Source organism: Haematobia irritans, chromosome 2, assembly GCF_050003625.1.
Source record: "Haematobia irritans isolate KBUSLIRL chromosome 2, ASM5000362v1, whole genome shotgun sequence".
NCBI classification, from domain to species: Eukaryota; Metazoa; Arthropoda; class Insecta; order Diptera; family Muscidae; genus Haematobia; species Haematobia irritans.
Window position 1 is genome coordinate 22,897,728 of NC_134398.1, and position 22,466 is coordinate 22,920,193.

The window sequence follows — 22,466 nt, forward strand, 5'->3', positions numbered from 1 at the left end:
AGCCGCCCGTATAAACACACACGAATGAATGGATAAATGTGGAAAGGCACTGATTGAGTATTTCGAACTGCAGCAGAGTCGCCACCACTTCATCTTAGCGTAATATAAAGTTGAAGAATACAATTGAAGTTTCATGTTTCAGTTGTATTTAATTAGTCAATAAGTAAAGAAGTTTTTTGTTTTGTTCAATTGCAAAGGGAAAATTAAAAAAATTATATATATTTTTTTATATAATTGAAATAAAATTTGTTAAAAAATTTATTTAAGTGTTTTAAAGGTATATAACAATTGAATTGGATTATAAAAAATTATACAAAAAAAAAAACATTTTGTGCTAATGTATGAAAGAAGTGAAAAAAATTATCAAAACTTCCTACAAATAAAGGAAATGCCATAGTAAAACTAAGTCATTTATATTCAGTGCCATAAAAAATCAAAATATATTTTTCCTGGAATTTATTAAAAAAAGAAGATATCAACAAAATGTATTCTTGCAAATATGGTCTCATTCCAAAAACATTTTTTGTCGTAAAAAATTTTTCTCTTGATCATGATTGATGATTGACTGTGACAATATATCCCAAAATAAACATGTATATACGGCCGTAAGTTCGGCCAAGCCGAATTTTATGTACCTTCCACCATCGATTGCAACTTTTGCTAAAGGCGGTAATCGACAATCGAATTACTCTGGTTGTGGGGTAACACTTGCCGATGGCAAACTTCTTCACATCATCTTCTAAATTGTAAGTTAGTCCACATGGAGACTATGTTAGACAAACAAAGGCGGATTCTTTAATTCTTGATCGGTTTATATAAATAATTTTGATATGAACCAATTTTTACGCGGTAATTAGACAGCCAGAAGTGAAATATAGGGGTCGGTTTATATGGGAGCTATGTATACCCAGCAAAAAAAAATTGCAAAGTTGTTTCAAAGGCACAACTTTAAAAGCACTTCCAAAACTGTCCTCCTAAAGATGTTTTCTATTTTAACTATGTTACACAGGAAGTTATTTTAATACAATTTTTTATAACTCGCCTTTTTCCTATTTTTATAGGTAATTTTATCTTAAGAATTAATAAAATCGTACAAATTATTGAAATTTTATAAATAAATGCTGAATCCAATCCATAAAAAGTGTGAATTTTTGAAAACACTTCAGGTCAAATGTTTCAGAAAAGTCTTAGAATGCATTAAAAATCAAAAAAATAAATAAATAAATAAATAAAAATTATTTATTTGTAATAATAAATTAATGACTTTTCAAGCTAGAGATCTGACAAATCATTAATTTATTATTATGTTATAACATAATAAGGTCGAAGAAAATCAAAGAAAATAAATAATCAAATCTTGGTATCAGTCTATATGGGGCCTATAAATACCCAGCAAAAAAAGCGTCGCCAAAAAAGTAATGAAAATTTTCTTTTTGGATCCGGAAGTGGTGCAAAATTGACGCAGAAGCGATGAATTTAACATGGGCTTGTCATAGGACGGAAGTCGTCCATTTCAACAGCCGTTGCACTGAATTGGCATCACTTCTTTAGGTGTGATCCGAATTCAATGTTTTGGATGTAAATTAAAAAATTCTGTGATATTTTGTCAAATAAATAATTTTTATAATATTTTATACTTTTTAATGGATTCTAACGCTTGTCGGAAACGTTTGACATCAACTATTTCCAAAAATTTACAGTTTTTTCAAATTGGTTTTAGCATTTTTTCGACTAAATTTAAATGATTTGTACCATTTGATGGATTCTTACTCTGTTTTTAACCTATTTGAAGCAAAAAAAATTAAAATTACCCATTAAAAGTATGAAAAAACCAAGTTATAAAAAAATTGAATTAAAAAATTCCTGGGTAGTTAAAATAAATAACATCATTAGGAGTGCATCTTCTGGAAGTGCTTTTAAAGTTGTGCCTTTGGAAGAACTTCCAAATTTTTTTGCTGGGTCATTATGAACTGATATAGACCGATTTTGGCATGGGTGTTTCAGATCATATATTAACACCACGTACTAAGTTTCGACCGAATCAGTTGAAATTTGTTCCTCCAAGAGGATCCGTAAGTGAAATCTGGGATGTCGGTTTATATCGGGCTATATATAATTATGAACCTATATGTACCAATTTTTGCATTGGTGTTGTAGATCATATACTAACGCCACGTATTAAATTTCAACCTGATCGGATGGAATTTGCCCCTCCAAAAGGCTCCGCAAACCACATCTGGGGAGTCGGTTTATATGGGGGCTATACAAAATTATGGACCAATACCCATATACCAACACCATGTACCAAATTTTAGCCAGATAGGATGAAATATGCTTCCCTTAGAGGCTGCGCAAGCCAAATCTGGGGGTCCGTTTATATGGGGGATATTCGCAAAAATGGTCCAATATGGCCCATTTGCAATGCCCTCCGACCTACATCCAATAAAAACTACTTTTGCCAAGTTCCAAGTCAATAGGTTGTTTCGTTCGGAAGTTAGTGTGAATTCCACAGACAGACGGACATCGCTAGATCGACTCAGAATTTCACCACGACCCAAAGTATATAAACTTTATGGGGTCTTAAGCCCCGATGTGTTACAAACGAAATGATCCCCCATTTCCTATGGTGGAGTGTATAAAAAAGAAATGCCATAAAAATTAATGCAAATTTTATTTATGGGTTGTAATGTCGAATCATCAATTAAAATTTTAATTGATTAAACAAATAAAACAAAAATCAATCACTCGAATTAATAATCAATCAGTTAATTTTGTAATTGACTCTGGTGATTGATTCTATCATTTCTGTGATTGAAGACATTTCAATTAAAAATTAATTGGATCAATTAATTTCGTGATTGAATCCAAAACTTACTTTTTGTGTGTACGAATGGATTTTCATACACTGCGCCACACTGCGGAACAGGATATTATAAGTTAGTGCATATGTTTGCAATATCCAGAAGGAGATGAGATAGACACATGGTGTCTTTGGCAAACATGCTCAGGGTGGGCTCCTGAGTCAATATAGCCATGTCCGTCTGTTCGTCTGTCCGTGAACACATTTTTGTAATCAAAGTCTAGGTCGCAGTTTTAGTCCAATTTGGCACAAGTATGTGTTTTGTCTCAGAATAGAACCCTATTGATTTTGGAAGAAATCTCTAGAAGCCAGATATGGACTTATATGACCCAATTTGCTTAAAATTTTTCACAAGAAGAACAATTAGTAGTGTAGTCAAGTGTGGCAAATTTTATTGAAATCGGTTCAGATTTAGATATAGCTCCCATATTTATGTTTCGCCCGGTATGGACTAATACGGTTCCAGAAGTCAGAGTTTTCCCCAATTTTGTTGAAATTTTGCACTAGGAGTGTGATTAGTAGTGTAGTCAAGTATGCCAAATTTTATTGAAATCGGTTCAGATTTAGATATAGCTCCCATATATATCGTTCGCCCGATTTACACTCATATGACCACAGAGGCTAATTTTTTTTCTCCGATTTAGTTGAAATTTTGCACAGGGAGTAGAATTAGCATTGCTGCTATACGTGCCAAATTTGGTTGAAATCGGTTCAGATTTAGATATAGCTCCCATATATATGTTTTTCTGATTTTGACAAAAATGGTCAAAATACCAACATTTTCCTTGTAAAATCGCCACTGCTTAGTCGAAAAGTTGTAAGAATGACTCTAATTTTCCTAAACTTCTAATACATATATATCGAGCGATAAATCATAAATAAACTTTTACGAAGTTTCCTTAAAATTGCTTCAGATTTAAATGTTTCCCATATTTTGTTACTAAAATTGTGTTCCACACACATAAAGTTTTTTTTTCTGATTCAATCACGAAATTAGTTGATACAATTAAATTTTTAATTGAAATGTCTTCAATCACGAAAATGATAGTATCAATCACAATTTTAATTGGACATAGAAAAAATTCTTGATCAAAAAATTAATTGATTTAATTGGCAAATTTCTATTAATTTTTTAATTGATTCAATTAACAATTTAATTGATATTGATTGTAAAACTCAATTAATTTATTAATTAAAACAGGTAAATATGTTCAGTTACTTTCTGAATTGGCTTAGAGTTTTTATTTAGATTAACAATTGATTGTTTGGAATACATTTGTAATTAAAAATTTAAAAAATGTTCATCACTTTTTTTAACTGACTTAGTCTTCCGAATTTGATTAAAAAGCTAATTGTATCAATTAATTTATTAATTAAAAAAAATTAACTTCAAATAACTTTTTAATTGGAAATATTTTGGTGATATTTTTTCTGTGCACCCTAGTGCATTAGCCAACTTAAATTTTGAGTCTACAGATTTTGTAAAAGTCTATCAAATTCTGTCCATATCGAGTGATATTTAAATGTATGTATTTGGGACAAACCTTTATATATAGCCCCCAACACATTTGACGGATGTGATATGGTATCGAAAATTTATATCTACAAAGTGGTGCAGGGTATAATATAGTCGGCCCCGCCCGACTTTAGACTTTCCTTACTTATCTAAAATAAAACTACATTTTCTTCCACAGTGGGTTCACTTTTTTTGGGTGTAGTCATGTCCGTCTGTCCGTTTGGAATAATATAGCTCCCAAATATATCTTTCGCACTTAAATGGCTCCAGAAGCCAGTTTTTATCGCTTGTAATTACGTAGTGTGAAGGGAAAAAATTGGAGTTCAAGATTGCAAAAATATCTTTAGTGCTATACTTGAACTTTGGGCGCATTATTGGTAAAATTTCAAAAAATTCTGAACTATTTTGTGAAAGACACGGATTTAGTAAATCTTTATGCTTAATTCGTGAAACATTCTCAAAACATAATAAATATATGAACTAAAATAGTGTTAAATTGGCTTTAGTGAAATATAGGGTTAACGTTTTTTGAGTGTAATATAAGTAGGAAGCCACCGTATTGCAGTGGTAAGCATGCTCACAATAACCTACCACGGGATAAAGTTGCAATCCCAGTTTCGACTAAACATCAAATAATTTTCAGCGGTTGATTATTCCCTCTCAGTAATGCTGGTGACACTTCTGAGTGCTTTCGAAAGCTACTCTAAGGAATTTCACTGCAAAGTGAAACGCCGTTCAGAATCGGCTATTAAAATAAGGTCCCCTGTCAGATCGAGAAGTGGACTGAATAGAATAAGTGAGCCCTATAGGGGCTGTCACTATACAAAAAAAAACAACTATACAAACAATTTTCATTTTTTCATATTTTCCCTATTTCGTTTTTTTCAGGATTAACATGAAATACAATTTGGCGCCAGCATTTCTTCTATATGCTCTTCATCTAGTCAATTATGGATGGGCCTCCTCCTCGAAACCTGAGCCCTATTGTGTTCACAATAAAACCGAATATACATTTGTGGATGTAGTGAAAACCCGACAGGTAGTAGCTCCAAAACCCTGGTACAAGAAATGGGGAAAATCCATCGTCAAAACCGAGGAATATGTTGAGCGGGAAGCTATACCAAAAGTCACACCCATAAGGGCATGTTGTCAAGGTTATGTTATGACAGAAACGAAATTGTGTGAACCTCAATGCCTGGAGGGGTGTCCTAGAAACTCAAAATGTGTGGAACCCGAAATATGTCAATGCCTACAGGGCTACTTCTCCTCGTTGGCCAAACAAGGTGGAAAACACTATTGTGAGCCGATATGTGAGAAACCTTGTCCGGAGAATAGCTTGTGCGTGAGACCAAATGAATGTGCTTGCCTGGGGGGATATCGCAAAACCGAAGATCTTCAATGCGTGCCCCATTGTCCTTCGGGTTGTCCGTTCGATGGTAAATGTGTGGCACCCAATCGATGTGAATGCTCCGAAGGCTATAAATCGGAGAAGGGCACTTGCCTACCCATTTGCTCTGCTGGAGACCAATGCAAAAATGGCCTATGTGTAGATAAGGAAAAATGCGATTGCAATATTGGTTTCGTCTTTAACGAGCAGACTCAAAAGTGTGAACCCAATTTGTCAATATTTAAAGAAATGGAATCCTCAACACCAGCCAGCGAAGAGGATGAGAGTAATGAGAAAGTCCACGAGGAGGAGCAGGAGGAGGATGAGGAGCATAGTAGTGAGGCAACAGATATTCATATGGGCATATCGGTGGATCCAAGTCAAATTTTTGATGAATCATTCGAAAGTGCAAGCACTGAAAATTCCCTCCATAAATGTCCCGACGACTTTGTTCTCTATCGTGGCCAATGTCAGCCTTTGAAATTTGCCATTGATGAAATTGACTGTCGTATACAGCCCTGTACAGATCCTCAAGCTGTTTGCTCTGTAAATGGCACCTGTGCCTGTCGCGAAGGATATAAAATGCTAAAGAAGTCCATGCAAATAGCCGACAACACTACACACGGTGAGCAACACCTGAAACATGTGGTGAAGCCAGTGTGTTTGTCACTGGAGGAATATCAAACTTTAATGTCAGCTCTGCCGGACGGCAGTGGTACTTCAATAGAAATGGAAGAAACCGAATCTTCGAATATAGCAGCCATATTTTTCATTGTCTTGGGTGTTTTAACAATGACAGGAGCTTTGATTTATTTGGGTTTAAGATTGTCCAGAGCAAGTTCAGGTCGCATGGATGTGGAAGGTAAAGTTTGTGAATTTGTTTTATTTTTTTATATTTTAATTCCATTTTACTTTGCCCCCGTTTTTTAGGCAAACAATTGGAGTGTGCTTACGATAGTCGAGGATGTCGACTATCAAACCCAGAGAAATCGGTTATATAAAATATGGAGATGGACTATATGTTGGCCTTAATTTTAAAATAATTTACAAATAGTATTTAATGAGATTTGAGAGATTTTTTTTTTATAAAATTTATTTAAATTATAAATAAATATTTTTTTTAAGATTTTATTTTTATATAGTTGGATTTCTCTTCTATCTTCATGTTACGTTAGCTAAAACTACGCTGAAAAAAAATGTTTTACCTATAAGAAAAGATTATGTAACCAAAATTTTAGGATACGCAATTTATACAATATTAAGAACAAATGTCTTCAATATAAAGAAATTTTATTTAAAAAATTATAATCGTTGCTTCAACAATTTTTGTCGGTTAGAAGTCATAAACCCAGCAAAAAAAAGAGTCGCTAAAAACGTTGCGAAAATGTCCTTTTTTGAATCGGGAAGTGAGGTAAATTGGCCCAGAAGCGTTGAATTTAACATGGGCTTGTCATAGGACGGATATCCACCATTTCAACAGACGTTGTACTGAGTGTGATACAATTCTTAAGGTGTGATACAAATTCCGAGTTTTGGGTGTGAATTTTAAAAAAATTTAATTTGTATGATTTTTATACCCTGCGCCACACTGTGGAAAAAGGTATTTTATAAGTTAGTGCATATGATTGCAACACCCAGAAGGAGACGAGATAGACACATGGTGTCTTTGGCAAAAATTCTCAGGGTGGGCTCCTGAGTCGATATAGCCATGTACGTCTGTCCGTCTCTCCGTCTCGTGAACACATTTTTGTAATCAAAGTCTAGGTCGCAGTTTTAGTCCAATCGACTTCAAATTTGGCACAAGTATGTGTTTTGGCTCAGAATAGAACCCTATTGATTTTAGAAGAAATCGGTTTAGATTTAGATATAGGCTCCATATATATATATTTCGCCCGATATGGACTTATATGGTCCCAGAAGCCAGAGTTTTACCCTAATTTGCTTAAAATTTTTCACAAGAGGAACAATTAGTACTATAGTCAAGTGTGTCAAATTTTATTGAAATCGGTTCAGATTTAGATATAGTTCCCATATATAGCTTTCGCCCGATTTACACTCATATGACCACAGTTGCCAATTTTTTGCTCCGATTTAGTTGAAATTTTGCACAGGGAGTAGAATTAGCATTGTAGCTATGCGTGCCAAATTTGGTTGAAATCGGTTCAGATTTAAATATAGCTCCCATATATAGCTTTCGCCCGATTTACACTCATATGACCACAGTGGCCTATCTTTTACTCCGATTTAATTGAAATTTTGCACAGGAAGTGGAATTAGCATTGTAGCTATACGTGCCAAATTTGGTTGAAATAGGTTCAGATTTAGATATAGCTCCCATTTATATCTTTTTCTGATTTCGACAAAAATGGTCAAAATACCAACATTTTCCTTGTAAAATCGCCACTGCTTAGTCGAAAAGTTGTAAAAATGACTCTAATTTTCCTAAACTTCTAATACATATACATCGAGCGATAAATCATAAATAAAGTTTTGCGAAGTTTCCTCAAAATTGCTTCAGATTTAAATATTTTCCCATATTTTTTTACTAACATTGTGTTCCATCCTAGTGCATTAGCCGACTTAAATTTTGAGTCTATAGATTTTGTAGAAGTCTATCAAATTCAGTCCAGATCGAGTGATATTTAAATGTATGTATTTCGGATAAACCTTTATATGTAGCCCCCAATACATTTTACGGATGTGATATGGTATCGAAAATTTAGATCTACAAAGTGGTGCAGGGTATAATATAGTCGGCCCCGCCCAACTTTAGACTTCACTTACTTGTTTATTATGCACTCTAACACTTGTCTGAAATTATAGATTTCTAATGTTTTCAGAAATTCGCAATTTTTGTAAAATAGAGTTAGTTTTTTTTTTTCGACAAAATTTGAAGTGTGGTTTTTGTACCTTTAGAAGAACTTCCAAAATTTTTTGTTAGATACTTATATCGTTCACTAGATGTCAACCGCATCGGATGAACTTTGTTACTCAATTAGGGGTTGTAAAGGGCATAATATACTGACATAACATACACCGAAAAAAAGTGAACTGTTTTATAGGAAGAATACAGTACCACGCACGAAAATTGAACTAAATTGTACTCCACATTTTGAGATTTCCACAAAGCGTTGTTAAAACCAGGAAATGTTAATGCCCTGTTGTATTTTTTAACTGCAGTTCACGAAATTACATCATCTCATAGAAGAAAAAATTAACTAAAAGTAAAGAAAAAAATCATTGGCGCCAAATCATGACAATTTTAACCATACAGGTGTTCATTCTTACTATTTTTGGGAATACGATACGAAAATTTTCATTTGTTTTAGTTCATATTGAACTTATGTGTACGGTCATTGAACTTTATACTCACGTTTAGTTCATAAAATTTTTGAGACATACTTAAAAAAGTAAGATTTTATTAATAAAAAATTTCGTTAAAAATAATAAAATTTAACTATAAGCAAATAATTTTTTCCAATAAAAGTAAGTTACATTTCGCGTTAGTTTAACTACGGAAATTTTTTTCTGTGTACTAGGTTAGGTTAGGTTAGGTAACAGCCCGATGTATCAGGCTCACTTAGACTATTCAGTCCATTGTGATACCACAGTGGTGAACTTCTCTCTTTACATACTTTGAGTTTGAACCGAATTAAATGAACTTTGCTACTCCAGAAGCCTTCAGAAATTATATCTGGAAGTTGACATGTATCGGGGTAGTTAGCTTCGGAATAGTGGCAACGGCTCACCTAGACTATTCAGTCCTTTGTGGTACGATTCGACGTTTTAAACTTAACAACAAGGGACCTCCTTTTTATAGCCGAATCCAAAAGAAAATTAAGATTTTATAGAAAATTTTATTTCTTTGTAAAATGTTCTCAAAATTCTATTCCTATATAAAATTTTATCAAAATTTTATTTCTGGAGAAAATTTTCTCAAAATTTTATTTTTAGAGAAAATTTTTTATTTCTATAGAAAATTTTATCAAAATTTTATTTCCATATAAAATTGCGTCAAAATTTTATTTCTATAGAAAATTTTGTCACAATTTTATTTCTATAGAAAATTTTATCAAAATTTTATTTCCATATAAAATTGCGTCAAAATTTTATTTCTATAGAAAATTTTGTCACAATTTTATTTCTTTAGAAAATTTTGTCAAAATTTTATTTCTGTAGAAGAGTTTGTCAAAATTTTATTTCTATTAAAAATAATCTCAAAATTTTATTTCAACAGAAAATTTTATCAAAATTTTATTTCTAAAAACAAAGAGAATGCTGATGATTAATATGGCAGTTCGATCGGACATCTTCTTAAATATGCGTCCTAGAGCGAAAAGGACGATAATTCGTGACCACCCTTCAAAAATCAAAAGTTTGATGAAAATTCTCAAAAAATTTAAATTTTTATATGAAAAATTTATTTTGGCCATATCTCTAAAGGGCTATGCCCAAATCAGTTTGACATACATAATTACTTTTCCTCCGTTGGTTAAGCTACTCAAGTAGTTTAGTCAACGCAAATTTTTCTCAAAACATTATAGAAATAAAATTTCTCAAAATTTTATTTCTATAGAAAATTTTATCTAAAGTAAAACAAAATAAAGTAATTTTTGTAGAAAAATTTTCAAAATATTTTTTCTGTGGTAAATGTTGTCTAAATTTAATTTTTATAATAAATTTGGTCAACATTTTATTTCTATAGTAAATTTTGTAAAAATTTTATTTCTATAAAAAATTTTCTTAAAATTTTATTTCTATGGAGAATTTTCTCAAAATTTTATTTCTAGAGAAAACTTAAATACTGTTCCTCCGTTGGTTAAGCTACTCCTGTAGTTTAGTCAACGTAAATTTTTCTCAAAACATTATTTCTATTCAAAAATTTCTCTAAATTTTATTTCTATAGAAAATTTTATTTAAATTAAAAATAAAATAAAGTAATATTTTTAGAAAATTTTTCAAAATATTCTTTCTGTAGTAAATATTGTCTAAATTTTATTTCTATAATAAATTTTGTCAACATTTTATTTCTATAGTAAATTTTTTTAAAATTTTATTTCCATAAAAAATTGTTTTAAAATTTTATTTCTATGGAAAATTTCCTCAAAATTTTATTTTCTCAAAATTTTATTTCTAGAGAAAATTTTCTCAAGAATTTATTTCTAGAGAAATTTTTCTCAAAATTTTATTTCTAGAGAAAATTTTCTCAAAATTTTATTTCTACACAAATTTTGTCAAAATTTTATTTCTATAGAAAATTTTGTCAAAATTTTATTTCTATCGAAAATATTATCTAAATTTTGTGTTTATAGAGGATGCTGATGAGGAATGTGGCAGTTCCGAAACGATCGCCCATCTAACCATATTGCAGTTTAAAGGCCTTTGCCCACATCAGTTTGCCATACATACTTTTCCTCTGTTGGTTGAGGGTACTCCTGTAGTTTAGTCAACGCAAACATTTTCTCAAATCTTTATTTCTATAGAAAACTTTCTCTTTAAATATTATTTCTGTAGAAAATTTTTCTCAAAATTTAAGAAAAAAATAATAATTTTGTCAAAATTTTATTTCTATAGTAAATTTTGTCAAAAATTTATTTGTAAGAATTATTTTTCATAGTTTCGGCTATAGGTCGACCGAAATATTGGAAATAAAAATAAAAGAAAAACATCATATCTATGTTTTTTAATCGACCTATAGCCGAAACTATGAAAAAATTCTTAAAAATAAATAAAAAGGTCAACGATAATCAACCAGAAAAAAATTTATTTCCGTAGAAAATTTTCTCAAAATTTTACTTCTATAGAAAAATTTAAAAATTTTATTTTTATATAAAATTTTTCAATTATTATTTTTTATTTTGTTTTTAATAAAAAAAAATATTTCGGTAGAAAAATTTTCAAAATTTTATTTCTATACAAAATTTTGTCAAAATTTTATTTCTATAGAAAATTTTATTTCTATAGAAAATTTTGTTAAAATTGTATTTCTATTAAAAATAATCTCTAAATTTTATTTCAACATAAAATTTTTTAAGATTTTATTTCTATAAACAAAGAGAATGTTGATGATTAATGTGGCAGTTCAGAAACGATCGCCCATCTAACCATCTTGCAGTCTAAAGGGCTATGTCCAAATCAGTTTGGCATACATAAATAATTTTCCTCATTTGGTTAAGCTACTAGTCAACGCAAAATTTTTTTCAAAACTTTATTTCAATAGAAAATTTTGAAAAAATTTTAAAAAACTTTATTTCTGTAAAAAATTTTCTCAAAAATTTTTAAAATTTATTTCTATAGACATTTTTGTCAAAATTTTATATGTAACATATAGAAAATTTTGTCAGAATTTTATTTCTATAGTAAATTTTGTCAACATTTTCTTTCTATAGAAAATTTTGTCAAAATTGTATTTCTATGGAATATTTACTCAAGATTTTATTGCTATACAGAAAGTACTGGGCATAAAATTCACAGCAAAATAAAATAATTTTTTATCCCAAGCCTAGAAATCGCCTTCATCTTTCCAGCACAAGAAGTTCTTTTGAGGTTATATATATATATATATATATATATATATATATATATATATATATATATATATATATATATATATATATATATATATATACATACATATATATATATATATATATATATATATATATATATATATATATATATATATATATATATATATATATATATATATATATATATATATATATATATATATATATATATATATATATATATATATATATATATATATATATATATATATATAACCTCAAAAGAACTTCTTGTGCTGGAAAGATGAAGGCGATTTCTAGGCTTGGGATAAAAAATTATTTTATTTTGCTGTGAATTTTATATATATATATATATATATATATATATATATATATATATATATATATATATATATATATATATATATATATATATATATATATATATATATATATATATATATATATATATATATATATAAATCATTTGTTTTTGGGAAATTTAAACAATAAATTTTAATTTTACTGTAAGGATGATAATGCCAAATATGTGCAAGTATTATTCAAAATATCGTTACGTGTAGAAAAAATTCCAAAACGTAAAGAATTTATTTTTTAGCTTTTTCCCATTTGTCATGAAATTCAAATTAGTGGAATTATATCACATCTGAAGAACTAATGCGAAATCAATGCAGCGGATACATAAAAGGATTATTTTCATTTTATGACAACCCAGCAAAAAAGCGTTGGCAAAAAAGTAGGGAAAATTTTCTTTTTGAATCCGGAAGTTGTGAAAAATTGGCACAGAAACAATGAATTTAACATGGGCTTTTCATAGGACGGATATCCACCGTTTGAACAGCCGTTGCACTGAACAATTTTATTATGCCTGCATCACTTCTTAAGGTGTAATACGAATTCAGTGTTTTGGATATGAATTAAAAAATTTTGTTATATTTTGATAAATAATTTTTACATTTTTTTATGATTTTTAGTGCATTCTAACGCTTGACGGAAACACTTAATCTCAAATATTTTCAAAAATTCGCAATTTTTTTAGAATGGATTTAGCATTTTTTTGGAAAAAATTTTAGTAATTTTTACCATTTTGGTTATCTTGTCTCTCTTTACTTGAAGCAAACAAGTTAGAACTATCTTTTAAAAATATGAAAAAGTGAGTTATAAAAAATTAAATTAAAAGAACTTCCTGAGGACATTTTTGGAAGTGCTTTTAAAGTTGTGCCTGTAGAAGTAGTTTCAATTTTTTTTCTTGCTGGGGTATGATGAAATATCTCGATTTGATTAACTATTGGAAATATTCAATCAATGACAAATGTTCTCCACTTCAACCAACCCACAATTGAGGAGAAGAGCTATTAGAAGTAGACCATTACAATCACTTATAAGGGGAAATAAGGCTCTTCCTTTGGTTATGACTATCCTTCCTTCCTTCCATTCTGTTGAGGGTCAATTGGATGTCCATTACAAATTAGCCTATTAAAAGCAAATATCAAAGAACTTCATTGTTTACCGAACATTTCTTTATGCCTTGGATGGAAACCAAATTATTTCTATTCATCATAGCTGGCAAATAGATATACATAAATTTTTTTGAAAGATTTCCTTTTTTACTCTCGAGTAAAGCTTCCTCTCTACTTCACACCCTTCAAAGAATTTAGAAATAAATTCGTAAAAAAGTCTTAAATCAAATTGGAATAAAAAAATCCACTTGAAAAATATGCTAGTAAATTAATCATTTTATTTTCATATTCTTTTTTCAATTTTCGTTTGTTGTTTTTTCCAACCCCTCCTTTTATTTGTGCAAAATAAATGTGTGTGTGTGTGTGCCTAACGCCTCTCATTTTCGATTCGATTCCTTATACGGAAAATGGTTGTAATAAAATTAAATTGTAGTTTTGAAAGGTCCGGTCATGTTTTCCTATTCATTGCAGATAACAAGACTTGATAAAGAGATGGTTATGGTATTGGTGTTGCTGATGACGATGACGATAAAGATGATGATGGTGTTTAGACAAAGGCTTTTTCTTTATGTGTCTGGTTTGTGTGGGAATGATGTATGAGTTCACTGGTAGCTGGAGCAGGAAAAGATCATTACGAGAAAGAACACCATCAAATGATATATGTATGTGTGGGTGTTCATTGTCCATTGTATAAACACAGAAATTGCATTTTAAATGCCATATTAATCCATTTACATAAATTTACATTTATTTGTATGTTATGTTCCTGTTTAGTTTAGTGTCTTTTGAACTATTGACTTAAATTGTATTTGAAAGCCTCTTAAAATGACATTAAGTAATATTTTAAGACGATTATAGATATGAAATATTTTGTAAGATTTTTTTAGTGAAAGAGAATAGACGTAATGTAGTATTTAAAGAATTTATCATAGAGTATATATATTGTTTAAGTAAACTCCTGAAAGTATGCTTCATATTTATAAACCTATTAAAAGTCAATAGAAACAAAATTATGCACAAAATGCATAATTTCAATTATGCAGAGACAGAGAAATTTTATAGGATATAATCGGTGAAAAAAATTGAACAAAAGAAGTATATATGGCCGTAAGTTGACCCAGACCGAATCTTAGAACATCGCGTCTCGGTTGCCACTCGTGCCAAAAGTAATCTACCAAATGTAAATGCCTATACTGTAATTATAAGAATAACTTCTTATTGTGCAGGTTATTAAAATAAATAATAAAAATAAAAAATAAATAAAATCTAAATAAAGTTTTACCAAAAATCTACCAAATTAAAAAAAAAAATATTGAAGTTTATTAAAAAATATGTTTTCTCTTCGAAAGATATCTTTTACTTTTTTATTGTAGAACTTTCTTCAGTATTTGCAATATTATATACTATGATCTCTCTTATTAGAGATATTTTTTGGGTTATTTATATCCTTTGAATAGTAAATATGTCGAATTTTAAGGGCTTAAACGATTTTAGTTTGCTCTAACAAGGGCAGTTACTGCTTCTACAAAGAAGGGCAAAAACGAAAATTAAAATTTTTAAATCTATTGAATATATAGAATTTATAGAATTGGAACATTTTGTCGAAATTTTGTTTCTATAGAAAATTTTGTCCAAATTTTTTTCTATAGAAAATTTTGTCAAAATTTTATTTTGTAGAAATTTTTGTCAAAATTTAATTTTTATGGAAAATTTTGTCAAAATTTTATTTCTATAGAAATTTTTGTCAAAATTTTATTTCTATAGAAAATTTTGTCAATTTTTTTTTCTATAGAAAATTTGTCAAAATTTTATTCTGTAGAAAATTTTGTCAAAATTTTATTCTGTAGAAATTTTTGTCAAAATTTAATTTTTGTGGAAAATTTTGTCAAAATTTTATTTCTATAGAAATTTTTGTCAAAATTTTATTTCAATAGAAAATTTAGTCAAAATTTTATTTCTATAGAAAATTTTGTCAATTTTTTTTTTATAAAAAATTTGTCAAAATTTTATTCTGTAGAAAATTTTATCAAAATCTTATTCTGTAGAAATTTTTGTCAAAGAAAATTTGTCCAAATTTTATTTCAAAAGAAAATTTTGTCAAAATTTTATTTCTATAGAAAATTTTATCAAAATTTTATTTCCATAGAAAATTTTGTCAAAATTTTATTTCTAAAGAAAATTTTATCAAAGTTTTATTTCTATAGAAAATTTTGCCGAAATTTTATTTTTATAGATAATTTTGTCAAAATTTTATATCTAAAGAAAATTTTGTCAAAATTGTATTTTTATAGAAAATTTTGTCAAAATTTCATTTCTATAGAAAATTTTGTTAAAATTTAATTTCTATAGAAATTTTTTTGAAAATTTTATTTCTCTAGAAATTTATATTTCTATGGAAAATTATGCAAATTTTTTTCTGTAGAAAATGTTGTCAAAAATTTTTTTCTATAGAAAATTTTGTCCAAATTTTATTTCTATAGAAAATTTTGTCAAAATTTTATTTCTATGAATTTTTTTTTTTCGAAATTTTATTTCAACAGAAAATTTTGTCAAAATTTTATTTCTAATGAAAATTTTGCCAAAATTGTATTTTTATAGAACATTTTGTCACAATTTTATTTCTATAGAATTTTTTTTCAAAATTGTATTTCTATAGAAAATTTTTTCAAAATAAAATTTCTATAGAAAATTTTATTTCTATAGAAAATTTATTTTTAATTTTTTTTGAAAATTTTATTTCTAGGGAAATTTATGCCAATTTTTTTTCTGTAAAAATTTTGTCAAACAAATTTTTTCTATAGAAAATTGTGTCTAAATTTTTTTCAATAGAAAATTTTGTCCAAATTTTATTTCTAAAGAAAATTTTGTCAAAATTGTATTTTTATAGAAAATTTGGTGAAAATTTTATTTCTATAGAAAATTTTGTCAAATTTTTTTTTTTTATTTTAGTTCTATAGAAAATTTTGTCAAAATTTTATTTCTATAGAAAATTTTGTCAAAATTTTATTTCTATAGAAAATTTTGTCAAAATTTTATTTCTATAGAAAATTTTGTCAACATTTTATTTCTATAGAAAATTTTGTCAAAATTTTATTTTTAAAGAAAATTTTCTCAAAATTGTATTTTTATAGAAAATTTTGTTAAAATTTTATGGCTATAGCAAATTTTTATTTCTATAGAAAATTTTGTCAAAATTTTATTTTTAAAGAAAATTTTCTCAAAATTGTATTTTTATAGAAAATTTTGTTAAAATTTTATGGCTATAGCAAATTTTGTCATAATTTTATTTCTATAGAAATTTTTTTCAAAATTTTATTTCTATATAAAATTTATAGAAAATTTTATTTCTCTAGAAATATTTCTTTCTATGGAAAATTTTGTTAAAATTTTATTTCTAAAGAAAATTTTGTAAAATTTTATTTCTATAAAAAATTTGGCAAAATTTTATTTCAATAGAAAATCTTATCAAAATTTTATTTCTATAGAAAATTTTGTCAAAATTTTATTTCTATCGAAATTTTTGTCAAAATTTTATTTCTATAGAAGTTTTGTCAAAATTTTATTTCTATAGAAAATTTTCGGTTATAGAAGGCCACTTGTCTTCGGTTTGCACTCCTTGCAAAGTGAACCTAAAAAACTGGCATCCACTATACCTAGGTTAGTTAGTATATTAATTGAAACAAGTATATAAAGCAGTAAGTTATATACTTGATCGACTAAGTAAGTTCGGCCGGGCCGAAATTACAGTGTGCCTTCTATACCCTCAAGAAGTGAGGTCTATATCGGTCTGTATGAAAATCTTACCAAATGGGCTGATAAAAACTAAATCCCGTACACGTCAAACTGCTGTTTCTAGAAACGCAAGGAGTTAAATCGGGGAGATCGGTCTTATGGGCGCTATACTAAAACGTGGACCGATACTCATCATTTTTGGCACACCTATTTATTGTTCTACTGCTAGATTTCAAATTTCAGGTAAATGGGATAAAAACTACCGTTTCTAGAATGTCTAGCAATGAAATAATTTTTTGTACACCTATTTATAGTCCTAAAAATCCTCCAGACTTTCAATTACAGGTAAATGGGATAACAAATACGGTTTCTACAAAACCACAAAATAAAATTGGGAGATCGGTCTATATGGGGGCTATACTAAAGCATTGACCTATACTCACCATTTTTAGCGCACCTCTCTATGGTCCTACAATAACTCTAGATTTCCAATTTAAAGCAAATTGCTTGAAAACTACGGTTTCTATAAGCCCAATAAATAAAATCTGGAAATCGGTCTATATGGGAGATATACCAAAACATGGACCTATACTCACTATTTTCGCCATGGCTGTTAATGGTCCTATAATACATCTCAGATTTCAGGCAAATTGGATGAAAACTACGGATTCTATGTTAGAAGCCCAAGAAGTAAAATCGGGAGATCGGTCTATATGGAGGCTACACCAAAACATGGACCTATACTCACCATTTTTGGCACATCTCTTTATGGTCCTACAATATCTATAGATTTCAAATTTCAAGCAAATTGGATGAAATGTACGGTATCTATAAGCCCAAGATCTCAAATCGGGAAGTCGGTTCATCTGGGGACTATATCAAAACCTGGATCGATATAGCCCATCTTGGAAGTTGACCTGCCTGCAGACAAAATACGAGTTTGTGCAAAATTTCAACACGACTACTTCACTATTGAAGACTGTAGCGTGATTACAACAGACAGAGAGACGGACATGGTTATATCGTCTTAGAATTTCTCCCCGATCAAGAATATATATACTTTATACAGTCGGAAATCGATGTTTCGATGTGTTACAAACGGAATGACAAACTTATTATACCCCCTTCACCATTCACAATTCTATATTTAAATATTGATATAAATGCTTTTACTTTTTACGTTTTCTTTCTGTAAAGGTTTAACACTTTTTGTGCCACTGTTTTAAAATGAGTATGACACCTTTTATGGTCGGTGGCATTTTTGACCTGATTTTTATAAATTCTCAACAGTAAAGCTTCAAATGTAGGATATATAATTTGTATACCCTGCGCCACACTCTGGGAACATAAACTTTATATATTCGTAGCACCCAACACATTTGATGGATTTGATATGGTATCGGAAATGTGGATCAACAAAGTGGTTCAAGGTATAGTCGGCCCCGCCCGACTTTAGACTTTCCTTACTTGTTATTATTAGGATTGATTTTTATATACAAATATCTAGAGGATAATTTAACTTACCTGTTAATATTTTATGTGAAATCTTCGGGTTGTAGACTATTTGCTCTATATGGAGTTTAAAAAACGATTATAATTTTTTTGTTGGTTTTTTTCTTCTCGTAATCGAATGAGGTGTTCCATAGGTGTTTTTATAATTTTCTCTGTTATTAATTATGAATATATCGATTTATTAGTTATATTGTATATTGTTAAATTTTATTATTCGTTTAGTGATAAGTTCAGCTATTTTCTGCATTCACTTTATTCAATTACTTATAATAATAGATCAATAATTTTCTTCCTATGCTATCTATAATTTAAATTTCACTATAGACTCGATTTTAACACGAAAAATCTCGGCAGCTATTAAGGTAATATGAGATATTTTTTTTTTGTTTTCTTTATCTATTTTGCAAATGTATGGATTTTATATCCGTTTCCGTTTTTTTATTCGCCACTTATTGTCAATGGAGGAAAATGCACAATTGTATGTTATGTTTATGCTGATGGTGAGAGTGAGAGTTTTGGTGAGCAGTTGGATGTCTCTGATGTTACTGTTAAATATTTAATGGGGTATTTCGACTATATAACCCCCTTCGTATAATGATGGACCTTTTTTTCAATTTTTTTTAAGGGTTTCCAGGCTCTTTCACTGAGTGACCATTTGAGGTGGTAAATACTGTTTTGTGGTAAATACTCTTTCAAAGCTATATGATTTAACTTGTACGCGAATGTATGTGTTTGCGTGTCTTTAATATGAGTGAGTGAAATTTTATTTCGGGAAATGCAATGAAGCCGATGTTTTTTTACGTCAATTACCGGGTCTTTAGTTAATTACAAATGCACTCTAATGACTAATTAAGTAAAAATTTAAATAATTTAATTTATGTTAAGATGGCTGCTGTATTTGTGGTAGGGTTTTTGTTATTTTTTCGTATATGGTGCAATGCTTTAATGTTATATGTTTTAAAAATTTTTTATTTTCTATAGGGTATGACAACGATTTTAATTAAATTTAATTTTTATGAAAATTGTTTTTTTTTTTATTTAGCTCAATTGCTATATAATTTTTTTACTGCTACTTTAAGCGTTCACAAGAAATAAAGGTTTGTATGTTTCCGTTTTTTTTTTAGTTTTTTTTTAATGCATGAATTTGATTTTCTTCAAGTTAACACCAACAATTTTTTGTTTAAACTTATCATTGATTGCTAATTAAATTTTCTTTATGAAATTCCAATTATTTTTATTGTATATTCTTTAGCTATAAGTAACTATTTCATTTTCATTGAAATAATTTTTAATTTAGTTAAATTTCTAATTTATTTTGAAATTTAATATATATGAATTCATTTATATATATTTGTGCGTTTCAAATTTTCAATTAAGGTTTGATGTATTCCAATATAGTATTTTTGTTTTTAATTTTAATTAAGTACTTCTAGTTTCATTTGAACAATTAAATTACTTTTTTTTTGTGTTTTTTACCTATTTATATTAATATTTCAGTTATTCTATATAATAGAAATGTATTAGAAAATTTATTTTATTTTTTGTTGTTTTTTACCACGTTTCCACTATTTTTTTAATATTCAATTATTTTTTTTGTCGATTTATATCACTTTATTGTAAGTTTGGAATCAAAGTTCCCATTTGTAGTTTTCCTCCTTTTGTTGCCTCCTTTTAAATTTTAATAAAACCTGGAAATAAATAGTAAAATAAATAAATTTATTATTATGAAAAGTATATATCTATTTATATATCTATCTATTTATTCATAATTTAATATAAATAAAACAACATGAGAACATTTTCAATAGCTATAAAATTTTGACAAAATTTTCATTAGAAATAAAATTTTGACATGTTTTTTTTTTAGAAATAAAATTTTGACAAAATTTTCAAAAGAAATAAAATTTTGACAAAATTTTCCACAGAAATAAAATTTTGACAAAATGTTCTATAGAAATAAAATTTTAACACAATTTTCTCTGGAAACAAAATTTTGACAAAATTTTCTATAGAAATAAAATTTTGACAAAATTTTCTAAAGAAATAAAATTTTAACTACATTTGCTATAGAAATAAAATTTTGACACAATTTTCTATAGCAATAAAATGTTAACAAAATTTTCTATAGAAATAAAATTTTGACACAATTTTCTAAAGAAATACAATTTTGACAAACATATCTACAGTAAAAAAATTTGCAAAAATTTCCACAGAAATAAAATGTTCACTGCATTTTCTATAGAAACACATTTTTTACAAAATTTTCTTTTGAAAAACAATTTTAACAAAATTTTCTATTGTAACAAAATTTTGAGAACATTTTCTATAGAAAAAAATGTTGACAAAATTTTCTATAGAAATACCATTTTGACAAAATTGTTTGTAGTAATAAAATTTTAACAATATTCGATAATAATAAAATCTTGAAAAAATTTTCAGTAGAAATAAAATTTTAACAATATTTGCTATAGAAATAAAATAAAATTTTTTTATAGAAATAAAATTTTGACACAATTTTTCTATAAAAATACAATTTTGACAAAATTTTCCATAGAAATAAAATTTTGACAAAATTTTCCATAGAAATAAAATTTTGACAAAATTTTCTATAGAAATAAAATTTTGACAAAATTTTCTATAGACATAAAATTTTGGCAAAATTTTCTATAGGAATAAAATTTTGACAAAATTTTCTATAGAAATAAAATTTTGACAAAATTTTCTATAGAAATAAAATTTTGACAAAATTTTATATAGAAATAAAATTTTGACAAAAAATTACAACATTTTCGATAGTAATAAAGTCTTGACAACATTTTCTATAGAAATGCAATACTAATAAAATTTTCTGTAGAAATAAAATTTTGACAACATTTTCTACAGAAATAAAATTTTAACAAAATTTTCTATTGAAATAAAATTTTGACAAAATTTTCTATAGAAATACAATTTTGACAAAATTCTCTATAGAAATGCAATACTAATAAAATTTTCTGTAGAAATAAAATTTTGACAAAATTTCCTACAGAAATAAAATTTTAACAAAATTTTCTATGGAAATAAAATTTTGGCAAAATTTTCTATAGATTTACAATTTTGACAAAATTTTCTATAGAAATAAAATTTTGACAAAATTTTCTACAAAAAAAAAATTAACAAAATTTTCTATGGAAATAAAATATTAACCCAATTTTCTATAGAAATACAATTTTGACAAAATTTTCTATAGAAATATAATCTTGACAAAATTATCTATAGAAATACCATTTTGACAAAACTTTCTATAGAAATACCATTTTTACAAAATTTTCTGTAGGAATAAAATTTTGACAAAATTTTCTACAGAAATAAAATTTTAACAAAATTTTCTATGGAAATAAAATTTTAACCAAATTTTCTATAGAAATACAATTTTGACAAAATTTTCTATAGAAATATAATCTTGACAAAATGTTCTATAGAAATACCA

General features: G+C 27.6%; 2 protein-coding genes across 2 annotated transcripts in view; one reads left to right on the forward strand and one right to left on the reverse strand.

Moving 5' to 3' along the window:
* Nucleotides 1-19,213, reverse strand: part of LOC142223685 (uncharacterized) — a 530,354-nt gene extending 511,141 nt beyond the window's left edge. The window contains exon 1 of the mRNA XM_075293541.1: nucleotides 19,010-19,213. The gene's annotated coding sequence lies outside the window, so the exon portion shown is untranslated. The remainder of the gene's footprint in view (nucleotides 1-19,009) is intronic.
* On the forward strand, nucleotides 29-6,900 carry NimC4 (Nimrod C4). The gene is made up of 3 exons (XM_075294271.1): nucleotides 29-99; nucleotides 5,265-6,625; nucleotides 6,694-6,900. Exons 1-3 carry the CDS (start codon nucleotides 29-31, stop codon nucleotides 6,762-6,764), a joined length of 1,503 nt encoding a protein of 500 aa, XP_075150386.1. The 3' UTR covers nucleotides 6,765-6,900.
* Nucleotides 19,214-22,466: the final 3,253 nt, after the last annotated feature.

Excerpts from the sequence above, each read along its gene's own strand:
- NimC4 (XM_075294271.1), top strand. The coding sequence starts at position 29 with ATGGATAAATGTGGAAAGGCACTGATTGAGTATTTCGAACTGCAGCAG. Across the intron at positions 100-5,264 it reads CGCCACCACTTCATCTTAGC|GATTAACATGAAATACAATT; the intron begins GTAATATAAAGT and ends CGTTTTTTTCAG. Across the intron at positions 6,626-6,693 it reads AGGTCGCATGGATGTGGAAG|GCAAACAATTGGAGTGTGCT; the intron begins GTAAAGTTTGTG and ends CCCGTTTTTTAG.